This window comes from Gastrolobium bilobum, unplaced genomic scaffold, assembly GCF_033153095.1.
Source record: "Gastrolobium bilobum isolate Gb01-03AN ecotype WA unplaced genomic scaffold, APGP_CSIRO_Gbil_v1 utg124576, whole genome shotgun sequence".
NCBI classification, from domain to species: domain Eukaryota; kingdom Viridiplantae; phylum Streptophyta; class Magnoliopsida; order Fabales; family Fabaceae; genus Gastrolobium; species Gastrolobium bilobum.
The window spans coordinates 59,518-72,391 of record NW_026899637.1 but is presented as its reverse complement, the minus strand read 5'-3'; the positions used below and the strand labels follow the sequence as shown (position 1 = coordinate 72,391).

At 33.1% G+C, this 12,874-nt stretch overlaps 1 protein-coding gene and 2 non-coding genes across 4 annotated transcripts; all 3 read right to left on the bottom strand.

The window, feature by feature from the left end:
• Nucleotides 1-215: 215 nt before the first annotated feature.
• Nucleotides 216-288, bottom strand: TRNAF-GAA (transfer RNA phenylalanine (anticodon GAA)). Its single transcript has one exon. It is a non-coding gene; the product is annotated as a tRNA-Phe (tRNA).
• Nucleotides 289-788: 500 nt separating this feature from the next.
• Nucleotides 789-859, bottom strand: TRNAG-GCC (transfer RNA glycine (anticodon GCC)). The gene has a single exon. It is a non-coding gene; the product is annotated as a tRNA-Gly (tRNA).
• A 4,566-nt stretch (nucleotides 860-5,425) lies between these two features.
• On the bottom strand, nucleotides 5,426-12,084 carry LOC133292132 (probable serine/threonine-protein kinase At1g54610). Of its 2 annotated transcripts, none has more exons than XM_061490510.1 (8): nucleotides 10,891-12,084; nucleotides 10,398-10,682; nucleotides 9,892-10,209; nucleotides 9,218-9,442; nucleotides 8,033-8,133; nucleotides 7,432-7,546; nucleotides 6,320-6,769; nucleotides 5,426-5,820 (listed from the first exon to the last, which is right to left on the bottom strand). In XM_061490510.1, exons 1-8 carry the CDS (start codon nucleotides 11,317-11,319, stop codon nucleotides 5,626-5,628), a joined length of 2,118 nt encoding a protein of 705 aa, XP_061346494.1. In that variant the 5' UTR covers nucleotides 11,320-12,084; the 3' UTR covers nucleotides 5,426-5,625. The 2 variants fall into 2 exon arrangements, with proteins under 2 accessions (XP_061346494.1, XP_061346495.1); XM_061490511.1 differs by having other exon boundaries at nucleotides 5,426-5,796.
• Between the last annotated feature and the right edge of the window lie 790 nt (nucleotides 12,085-12,874).

Sequence of the window (12,874 nt, the reverse complement as noted above, 5' to 3'; positions counted from 1 at the left end):
TAAAAGCTTGTTTCTCAAAAGCCCCAAAACAATTTAAGGTTTCAATGTATTGATTGAAAAAAATTGAATTTTTTTCTAAACTTTCATGTAATTAAACCCAAAATTTCAGATTAAAATTTTCTTAGAATATTCAATGAAAATATGCATATGATATATGGTTAGAAGACTCTCATCACGTATAATAAAGAAAGGAATGTTGGAGAAAATTCTAAAAATGCGGTGAGCGTGGATCGAACACGCGACCTTCAGATCTTCAGTCTGACGCTCTCCCAACTGAGCTATCCCCGCAACTGACATTACGAGATACTGTTGTACCACTGATGCTTTTGTTGAAATGCCAACTATGGTCTTCAGTTCTGGAAGGTTTATTTGGGCTCTGTTTAAATGTTGTTTTTAAAAATATTTTTGTTTTCATAATAAAAAAATTAAAAAATTCGATTGATAAGGTCTGTTTTGTAAAAAATATTTTGAAATCTATAACTGTTTTCTTATTTTTAGAATCAAATTTAAATAACATGTCTGAGTTATTTTTGTTTTCTGTTTGATTTTTAACTTTCAAAAATTAAAAAAATATAAAAAATAACTATTTTAATAAACAGTTTTAAAAACAAAAAAAATCAAAACACAAATCCTTTATTAAATTCATAATATTTTTTGTTTTGTATACAGAAATTCATAATCTTTAATCTGCATCAAAATAGAACTTAAGACAAGGACGGTAAGACAGAGAAATTTTGAAAAGTACCAAAAAGAATCTTTCTGACACTCTCCCTCCTCCAAAAGAGGAATGCACCAGCCGGGAATCGAACCCGGGTCTGTACCGTGGCAGGGTACTATTCTACCACTAGACCACTGGTGCTCGTTATGACAATTTTGGATTTGTAAATTATTCAAATACATTTAATTGTCTAATCACACAGATCAAAATTTATAAAGGCGAAAATAATTTAAAAATAAAATAAAATCCTGTATTTTATTTTATTCACATGTATTTTATTTACTATTTCATCTTAAATTAAAATTACAAAAAAATTAAGATAAATGAGTTTTCTATTATTAAAAAACAAAAAAAATTCAAAATTTGTTTAATTTATAGACAAATTTAAATTCAGCAATTGAAATACTTAAAGACAACTTTAAGAAGCTAGTCTCATATTTAAAAAAATATAAAGAAACTTTATAAACTGAAAAAAAAAAAAAAGAGCCAACAGTATAATTATTGTCACTTTTTCCCCTATCCTCCTTTTGTTATTATTTTGCTATAAGGAACATTGTATTTAGTATAACATAGTTAATTAGCTTGTAAAACCAAGTTACATTCTACAGTATGTAACTATAAAGTTGTTTACTTAGAAGTATTTTTCGAAAGTAGTACAAATTAATATAAATGATTGAATATATAATGACTTTTTCTTTAATCACTCATGTATAATTATATATTTTTCTTTTCATAGTTAGCTTCGTAAAAAAATTGATGTATTTAAATAGCATTTCTAATTTTTTATTGGGAAGTTAAATTAAGTATACATCCCCACTAAGCATGTGGATTAACTTATAAGTAATTATTCTACCTTGAGATATTTTCTTCGAAGGAACAATGAAGTGTGTTGATTGCACTAACTCTATATATTTTGGATTGATTCACCCATTTATTGAAACACTAATTAAGTTTGCTATGGAACTCATAAAAGGTGGTTCTCTTAACAATTTTTTTAAAGGAAATAATTATCTCATGTTGCATGAGATAATTACAACAGAGACAAAATAGTACATTATTTTTTTTGTTTTTTTTTTTAGGGAAAAGTTCACCAATGCCCCTCTGGTTTGCTTTAGAATCATTTATACCCTTGTGGTTTTTTTCGTATCACATACGCTCCTGTGTTTTGTAAAAAATAAGAAACCACAGGAGTATATATGATAAAAAAACATACCCTTTTACAAACCACAGGGGCATATATGATAAGAAAAAAATCACAGGGGCATAAGTGATTATAAAGTAAACCACAGAAGCATTGGTGAACTTTTCCCCTTTTTTTTATAAATAGTGGACACTATTATCTTGTTTCTGTTGCATGAGATAATTATTTCATGCAACATGAAATTAATAGATTTTTTTTTTTAATAACTCAGAACTCCCCTTCTCAAGTAACTAGGCAATGGTGGAGCCAGAGGGGAGATTAATCCCTCAATTTCATCAAACATTTATCTTATAGTAAATTCACATTTAAAAAAAGGATAAAGTAACTAGGCAATGCTCCAAAAAATTTATTTCTGTTATATTTACATAAATATAAGCGGATTCTAAAAAAAAAATTATCTCTTTTCTCTTTATAACGGAACTCGTTCACTTTGTGGATTCCAAGACTTCAGTCTAGCTTGTTTGTTTCGGCTTATAAAAAAAAGTGATTTTTATCTCTTTCTTATTTTAGAAATGTTTTTTATAAAAGTTAAAGTTATTTATATTTTTATAAAAATATTTAGTTTTTAAAAAAAATTATTTGACTTTTGCTTTTCTTAGAAGTTAAAATTTTTAGCATCTGGAAAAAGTAAGTTTTTGACTTTTTTTGTGACTTCTGCTTTTTTTAAAAGCAGACATCCAAACGAACTAAAAACGAGAAGTGTTTTTTTTTTCTTGAAAAAAAGCAGCTTTTAAAGAAAAAAAAGCTCATCCAAACGGACTCTATTCTTTTACTAACCAGACCTTTTTCCACCATAGACCATATTTTTTACCCTATGATATTAGCCAACTCTTCCACCCCTCTTCCTTTTGCAACTTCTTTCACCTTCTCCATTGCTCCTTGTAATGACTTCCCTACTGCTCATGGGCTTTCTTTCATGTTCTCACCTGTTATGGACATAACTTGGACCCTCTCAGGAAAATATTTGGGTCTTTTTAATCGTTCCAATTTAGGTCATTGTTCCAACCATGTTTTTGCTATTGAATTTGATGACTTTAGAAACGAAGTATTCAATGAAATAAATGATAATTGTTCAGTCCATATAGACCGTGAGTATTTACCATATAGGTATGCACTCAAAGATATTTAAAAGAGAAATATTGTATTGGCTTGAAGTCAATGTACAATCATTGCGCATTGATAGTAGGCAAATAGTCAGGACGCGATATGTATGCACCGTGTTAGCAGTAATGGAATATGAGTTGCGAAGTCTGTATCTAAAGTCTTTAGCCTTTATGTATAATGTTTACTTCCATGGGCTTTGAGATCTATAGGTTGTTAGCTCTTTAGTATCATTATTGGATTAGGAGTCTTATTCGTTAATCCTCTAGGGGGCGTTTGGTTGAGGAGAAATTTTTTGAATGCTAGGGAAATGTAATTATTAGGGAAATGGTTGAAAAATGAGTTTGGTAGGAAAGTTAAAAAAAAGTTGTTTGGTTGGACAAAATTTTACTGGATAAATTGAGTAAAATTTTTGAATGTGTGTTTAGTTGAAGTTAAAATATTGATGGCTAAATTTAGTTAAATTACCAAATAACCCTTATTTGAAACAACCCTTTATTCAATAAATTTTAATTCGGCTTAGCAATTTGGGAACTTTCATCAACAAATTTTAAGAAAACCAAAGTTAAAACACAAAAGGACCAAATATTTGTTGATAATGTCCAAAGCTGGGGTGTTTGAGTAGATGACAGATTATGGACTAAACGTTCATATTGTAGAATTATTGACTGTTTTCAGCTCCGATTTCACATGGATGAGGACGAGGTTCAATTTACAAAGCTAAGCAAGAGAACAGCGAAACAGAATTCATCCTTCCATCAAATGGCGATAATGCTCTGAATTTGCACCGATGGAACAAAAGCTACTGCAACGCTAATCAAACGACATCTAAAACAGTTGGTCACGTGTGAGGGGCAAATGGGTCACCGAATTAGACCACTTTTTCACTTCTCCTGCATTCAGCCAGAATACGAACCTCCAAAAAGCAATCTGGAACAGTGCTTTTTCACAAAAATCACATGCAATTGGCGAATGATGGGGAACAACGAAAGATGGATATATGTCATGAATCCAGCGAACCAAACGTGGAGTTCTGAGAATCCTCGAATCACTTCCCCAGGGAACTTGACCAAACTCCCCAAACAAACGCCCCCAAGTGGTTGGGATATCATTAAGATAAGTCTCAATCTTCTATTAGATATAAGTTATTGTGATATGGATTCAGTGTATAACAATAATCATGTGGGTGTTGACATGAATTCACTGATTTCTTGTATTATGAATCTGCTAGGTTCTGGGTTGGTAGAACTGGTGAAGTTGGAACCGGATAATGGTTATGATTATCAAGTACAGATAAAGTTCTTGAATTCACTGGTTAATGTAACTATGGCTCCCACAGGAAAAAAGGAGGACTCAAAAGGCCTATGATTAGTAGGCCTGTTAATCTTTATGGGATTTTGTTGGATGAAATGCATGTGGGATTTTCTGGAGCAACAGGGAGAATGGTGGACATAAGTAGAATTTTCGCTTGGAGTTTTAGCAATTCAAACTTTTCAATTGGTTTGCTGGAGAGCAAGCAATTAGGAGGCGTTTGGTAGAGAGAAAAAAAAATATCTGGGAATCACGATTTCTAGGAATATGATGAGAAAATGAGTTTTCTGAAAATGTTATCAAAAAGTTGTTTGGTAGACTAACATATTCCCGGAAATATTGAGTTAATTTTCTTGATACTATGTTTAGTTGTATTAAATTTTCCCTTGTCATAGAAATCCTAAAATACCACCTTTTGAATGGTATTCCTGGATGGTTTTTTAAAAAAAAATTACACACAAAATAAAATCCCGGGAAAATTATATTCCCGAAAAATTTTAAAAATCTTGTATCAAACGTGGATAAATAAAATTACCACTTTCAGTTTCATGGGAATCCTAAAAAAATCCTTTTATTGTTTCACTAAATTATGAGTTTTCATTTACCAGGGTAACTAATTTTTAGAGTACTCTTTTTTTGTCTCATTTTTGTGCCATAAAACGTTGCAATCTTCTTGTTTTTAAAGTCACACACATTAAACCCATAAAATTATTATCATACTGTTTCATCTGTCCTTTTGTCTTCTGCTTTCTACTCGTATTGGGAATGGTTCTAAAATTTTCAGCAATGATTATCCCTCTCAACTTCATGGGATATACTTTTTTTCCTCTCTAACTTAATGGTTAGGAAAATAAATGTAACACCAAAGAACATAAGCTAGATTTTATTTTTTTAAACTATAGACATGAGAGTAGCTAGCATTTTTCCCAACTTAAGTATTCAAGGGGAGATTGTGGTTCCAACCTCGATCTACTAGACCACACCGGACCAAAGAACATAAACTAGCTTTGCTTGTGTAAATCAAAAGTTGAAACATCAAGAGTGGAAGGTAAATAAATCATATTGCTTATATTATATATATAGATATAAGGGTGAAACATGAAGAGTGGAAGGAAGATTAAATTCTTCTTATAGATTCTGCAATTTACATGAAATATGCTATGCTACAGTAAGAGTGAATGCACTCTCTCCCTCTCCCCATTTTTTTCTCTCCCCTTAAGTGTTGAGAGATAAATAAATGTTGTCATAAAAATATGTAAGAAGCTGAACAATCAGAAATAGCTATGCAATTGGACTACTTTCGCTGTGCACGAGCTTTATCACCTCTTGCTTTTGACTTGTCAATTCTTGCTCGTCTTGAAAACTCCTGGATCTTCCGATCATGCTCTTTGAGCATCTGATCCATATTGCTTGAGGATAATGGACCTGAGAGATATATCATGTTTCCCTTGGACCCACGCCCTTCCTGAAATAGTGACCCACGCCCCTCCTGAAATAGGACCTCACATCAATATTCAATTACTCAGCAAGATAGAGCAAATAAGCATGTTGCAATAGTACCTTAGTTGTCAATTATTTATGATTTATTCTAAGAACAAATATTTGGACTCAGGAATCCATTAATTATAGGGTTCGTTTTTTCTGCCGTTACTGTAGATAAGTTATCTGCAGTAAGCTCAATACGACGTCGTTTTGGGCAAAAATCATAGTGTTTTTGTAATTTTAATTTATTTCAGGGTTATAATAATCTTTATATTTATAATTTTTTAAGATTTCAATACCTAAACGACGTCGTTTTGGAAATAAATGCAGATAACTTATCTGCATTAACTGCAGAAATATTTTTTCCTTAATTATAATCAGTACTTATTGATGGTCAGTTAATAGAAGAGGATCCAAATATTTATTGATGCCTAGGGAAGGCTTCATATATTTAGAACTAGTAGAGCAGAACGAAACAAATAATAATAATAATAAGATTAACTAACCGGAGTTGATTTTTCTGTAGGGACCCTTCTATTTTCATGTTGACCGAGATCAACGATCCGTTTTTGATCGTGCCTTCTTCTTGACTCTGATACATTAGTTGACTCAATGGATTTTCTTACTTCAATTGGTTTTCTGAGGTGCAAGTGAACTTGTTTTTCCTCCTGATCTAAAGTCCTAGATGCCACTAGCCCAGATAGCTTTGATAGGTTCGCTCTGTTTGAAACAGAAGGCCCATCATCCACTTCCTTCCCACTCTTTGCCCAGCCAAAACCAGGAACGAGTGGACCTGAATGTGAAGGCCTTTTATAAACATGCCCTGATAAATTATTTTCCATTTCTTTAATATCTGCTGACTGTTTGTGTGGGAAAGCCAGAAAACCAGACCCAGGTTCCCTATGACGACTGGACAATTCACCTAGGTTCTTTGAGCTGGAGTAACGTTTCTCTTGCTGCATCAGACAACAGTAACATAAGCCGAGAGGAAAAAGAGATAAAAAGTAGGGTAGTAGAAAGAACATAAGTGAAAAGAGCGCTAGAGTACTCAAAAATATAGTATTTGAGGTAACGCTGTTGTAAAGCATGTCAACAGGTTTAAGAGAAGTTGTATAAAAGAAACAATAGGCACTAGGCAAAGAAATCTGCTTCTTTTTCTGTTTTGGGACTAACAAATCACTGATACACCAGACTGTTTCAAACCCATGGATACTCTTTGTCCCATTACTAAAAAGGAAGAGGTACCATTAGACTCGAAATTTAGATTTGAGTGTTGCAACAACCCAAAAAGGTTTAGGTATTCTAACATAATCACATAATAATTAGCATGAGGTAGGTCTTACACAAAGAACTGATAAGAAAAGGAACAAAATCATTTGGTTGACTGTAACAATAAGAACCGGTAATCATCAAACAGAAAAGTATCTGTATATTTCACAACAATCCAATCTCCACCCAAAAATGCTGAAGATTCTACTAGCTGATTTGTTACTATAAAAAACTTACTTTTCTTTTCCCTCAATTTCAATATCACTACACTAAATGGTATTTACATGATATCCTGAGGTATCCAATAGAGGCAGGTCAAACAATAAAATTTGAACCTTGTTTGGATTACCTGTATTGATGCGCCTGGGTCGGCATTGCCTTTTGCTGTGACATGGGCCCTAGGTCCTTTTTCTTGTCTAACTCCCGAGGCAACTTTTTGCTCCCTACCTCCAACAGCTCCTTGCCTAAGACAATAAACAAAAAATGAGTACATATTAGTTTTCTTATCAACAATAGGCTTACATAACAAGGGACCCTTTTGCTACAAATGCATAAATCAAGTGGCACACAAAGCATAGCCAACAGTCATGATGAAACAATTAAAAGCATACAGTTGAAGTTACATTGCCAATATGCTTTAGAAGGCTCAGATATAAGTATGACTTTAAGACTTCGACCAACAACAATATGCAAATTTCTTGTACTATAAGTAGTATATGAGAGACCCCATCAATGATGCTTTGGTTCATGGCAGAGATGTCAACATTCAAATTAATAATCAACAAGAAATCAAGTTGATCACACAGAAATTGTTCACATTAAGACATAGTTTATAGTCCTAACAACACATTTCATTCTAAAGATTGAAACCATTATCATAATAGTCATTACTAAAAATACATATCATTGTTTTTGCCTCAACTTAAAATGAATCAACCTATATCAGGTACCTTCTGGTTGCTTCATCCCGCAATTTAGCATCAATCTCCTTGCTGGGAGGATATTTTGGTAAACTTGATGGATCACAAGGCAGAGGTTCTGATGTAAAGAACTGTGAATATCATAAGAAATGTCAATATAAATGGGGGAAGATTCAAGTGGAGAATCACATGTCTCATAGGAGTTTAGAAAGGAAAACGGTTCCTACAATATCATGTACAACAGAATTGTGTGAGAAATATGATAATTAATTCCTACTTCATAACATAGCAGTATAGTGACAAATATATCTCTTGATTTTGTTTACTTGCAAGTTACAAACAAAGCTCTGGTAAGTTCTGACTTCATGATTTTTTCACCTGCCTTTGCATCAATGGCAAGAAGATTTTGTTTAAGCATGGAAGGAAAAAAGAAAGAACAAAAACGGGAACAGTATGACTTTTAAAGACTAAAAGACTATGTATATTTGCAGTTGCATGCAAATAAAGAACAACAACTAACATTTTTCCAAAAAGTGAAGTAGGATACATCAACCAATGCAATTGGGCTCTATCAAAAACATGTAAAAAAAGATCATTAAAAGAAAATTGAGATTGAATTATTGTTAATAACTATCCTGTACAGTACTCATTCTTTACAGGTAATCATGGAAAACAACATTTAGAACTAGGAGTTTATATTGGCACATCACTTAAATATCTTATGAAATGCCTGCAATTTGGATATTTCCAATGTCAGGAAATCCCTATTTGTCTGATCTCAAGTTCTTCCGCAGTTAAGGGAGAATCTAAATGAGGGTGAATTTGGAGAGACATTTATGAGTTATGTGATTAGAGAAACATTAATTCTTAGTCTAAACGAGAAACCTCAAGTTAAATTATTAATCCAACAGCATGAGTTATGTGATTAGAGAAGTATCCATTCCTTAGTCCAAATGAGAAACCTCATGTTAAATTATTTATCCAATAGCATTTAAGCATTAACCACAATTTTGTGTGCATCTATTGGCCTATCGACTATAGTTGAGTATGGTGATATAATGGCAGTAAACAACATGAACAACTTCATTTTGCCGGTATACACATTAACAGATAAGAAAATTATCCTTCAAATACCACTAAGATTGCATTGGAGAAGGATATAGTTCATCTCAATCAAATTATATAATTGCTTGCTGGAGACATAAATCAGCATACCTCACTTTTCAGAGCAGCAGCTGCTGTCCCTCGATGTGCTGGCTCCACAGAAAGCAGAGTCTCTATAAGCTTCACAGCAGATGGGTATTCCTTAAATGTCTCTGCAACACATCGCCTATAATTGTGTGGAGGCTTGAATACAGTTGAATGTGGCAACCTCAATTTTAGCCAATAGTCCTCAGATGGTGAGCCACAAAGTTTAAAAATTCGATGCAACTGCTCAACCTGCAAGGAACTAAAATTAACCTTCATGTACCTTTATTAACACAGTACTAGTATTAGTATCAATTTATTAAAATTGGGACCAACAGCCTACACTGGTATATATGAGTATAGAAACTGGAATTATGAATAAGGAAGTGGAGTACACTAACAACTTAACCATAAACCTAGGTAAAAGAAGCACAGATAAGGAAGATTCAGCCAACAAAAGTGATAGCAATTCAATATAAGGAAATAATATACTTTTCACCATGTGACTGCAGTAAAAATAATTTTTCCTTAACAATTCTTGTAGTAAGCAATTTCTGTAGACCTAAGTTATTGAAATTAATGAGCATCCCATAAAATATAAAGACTTACAGATATTATATCATCAAAGCCAAATTGCAGCCGGGGGTAATGAAGCATTTATGGTGACAAAATGATGGAAATTAGATTCATAAACATCATACCTCTGTTTTTCCTGGCAAAATGGGCCTGCCAGTATATAGTTCCCCCATTATGCAACCAGTGCTCCATAAATCTACTGCAACCCCATAATGATTTGCTCCGAGTAAAAGTTCTGGTGGTCTATACCACAGAGTTACTACACGGCTTGTCAATGGAACACTGTGATGGGGATCAAAAAAACTTGCCAAACCAAAATCAGCAATCTTTAAGACACCATTATTGTCAATGAGAAGATTTGACCCCTTTATGTCACGATGGAGAACACCATGACTATGGCAATGATCCAATCCACTAAGAAGTTGCTGTATGTAGCATTTCAGCTAACATAAAAAATATTGTTGTTTTAGGAGCTTTCTTATCAAAAACGCAGTAAAAAGCAAGCAAAATCACTTGCTAAAGCTCAAATAAGTACAACGCTTACTAAACTTATACCTGACATGTATATGCACAAAAATCTCAACTTCATGTAAAACAGAAGACTGAGAAAATGAAAAGAAATCGTCGCTACCTGTGGTTCAGAGAACTTAATGTCAGGATTGGATACAAGTCCTGTAAGATCATGCTCCATATACTCAAAAACAAGGTACAAGCTGCGAGAAGTCTGTGATGTTATCAAGCCATCTAACTTTATTATGTTTGGATGGTCAAGCCTACGCAAAACATGGATTTCCCTTGCCATAAACTTGACACTCTCAGGATCAAGATTATCAAAGCGTACCCTCTTCAACGCAACAAACTTTTGGTGAGTCACATCACGTGCCTTATAAACAGTACTATAAGTTCCTTGCCCAATCTGCACAACAGAATGCCATCAAATTATTCATATAAATAAAAGGACTACCATCATCAATGATAAAGATCATCAGAGAATATAGCCTCCTACATGGTATGGCAGTGTTTAGAGGATTTTTGGCAAGTGCATTCACAAGACAGCAGTAAGAATTACATAACAGTTTAATTATAATGCAAACACAGATAGATCAGACAAGGCAGTAGCTTACTTTATGTAACCTCTCAAAAGTATTTGCACTCCGTGGTATCCATCCCTTAATAGCTTCACCAGCAACAGAAGAAAGCCATGCCGGCCATCCTGCTGCAACTTGTTCTCCTTCTGTAGCCTTTGGAACCCTTCCAAGGCCAGGATGATCAATAACAGTCAATTCAGGCTTCTCCATTTTCTTCTTCCCGTTTTGATCATCACGCAACAGCACTGAACCATTGGCTTTCTTGTCAATGAATGAAGCTTTAACCTTGCCACCATCGAATAACGTATCTTTCAACTTAACCCCTTCAACCCTCTTGCTGGAATTCAATCGCAAAACATTCAACTCTGAGGGCCTTGTGGGCCTTGTGCTAGATGAATGCAAATTCTCTGTGATAACTTCCTTGCTGTCTTCTACAGCTGAACTCTTAGAACATATGCAACCCATGTTGCAGCAGCAAGATAATACTTCAACTATATTATAATATTATCCTTCAAGAACTAGGATCACCATTCACCACTAAAAACTTCTTCTCCTAACAACTACACCAAAACTCATTAAAAATCACCCACTAAGTAGTACCTTCTTTTTTTATCCAAAAGCAAAGATTGTAACTTCTCTTCATAGGGACACACCCAATTCCATCTTATAACCTGTTTCTTAAAGCAGAGACCATGAATCCAAAAACACACAATTTCAAACAGACCCACTTCTAAAGCAGTAAACTCCAATCAAACACGGAATTCAGAAACCCCCAATATTAACACCACACCGGTAATTCTTTAACTGTCAGAAAGGAATTATTTTTCCACGCAAAAAGTAAAGGAGAGAAAATTCAACCATGTCTAGGATGAAGATGATAACATTCAAAGACTAATATAAATAATCGAATTGACTAAAAAAAATTAAATAAAAAAAAAATGACTACGTGGACCTTTGAATTGGGATTAAGGGTAAGGATGGATCAGAAGCTTAACAAGAAAGAGAAAATTGTGGTGGGTATAGCTGAAAGTTCAACGCGTTTTCAGACATTAAAAAGAGTATTATCATCAACAGTGACAACAACCTTAGACGGCTTTTGCCGGCTAGGCTCAGTCAAAAGACACTTCTCTCTCTCTCTCTCTCTCTCTCTCTCTAATGCATGATTCCACAGAGTGTGACTCTCTCTCCCTCCACCATGTTCCTTCTGGCAAGTGACGATTGGTGTTGGTTTTGTGTTCAAAGCTTCGAAGTTGGTCGTTGAGTTCTGTTTGGAATATGAATGCTCAGCATTAAACGCGTTTTCCAATTTTTCTTTATAATTTTTTTATGCCACCTTTTCTTTTCTTTTCTTTTCTTTTCTTTCCTCTTTAAGTAACAAGACAATAGTGCCATTATTTTTAAAATCAAAGTAATTCTTTCTTGTTCCGTGTTTTTTGGGAAAGAGAGGATTCTATGTCTGATAAAATAAATTTCGTATATTCTATCAAGTAAATTAAGGTAAAATTGCAGGAATAGTTTGTCTGTTACGAATATATATTTGCCAAGATATGATATCAAATTTTGGTAATTTTTCTTAAAAAAAAAATTAATGAATCTCATTTTATGTCTCTGTGGCAGACATTTAATTTATGTCGTTCCTGCAGAAAAAATCGAACTTATAAATTAAGTATTAATATTTCTCTTATAACAAAATAAAATTATTTTATATAATTTCAAAATAATATAATTTTGGGTGTTTGAGAATAAATATAAGGTATTTTAATAATTTTATTAAAATATTCTACATTTTTTTATCTAAATCCCCAAAATGAGTTATTTTAAAATTGTAAGAGATATACTTATTTTATGTTATAAGAAAAAGATTTTTCCCATAAATAAAATCAACTTGGTATTTCTTGCAGAAAAGTTTAAGAATAAATTTTATGCAAGATAATATTTAATTATCTACTACCCTAATGCATTTGTTAAGAAGCATTTGTTAGTTCTTATTAAGTATTTTCAGTTGTTTATGAAAGAATAT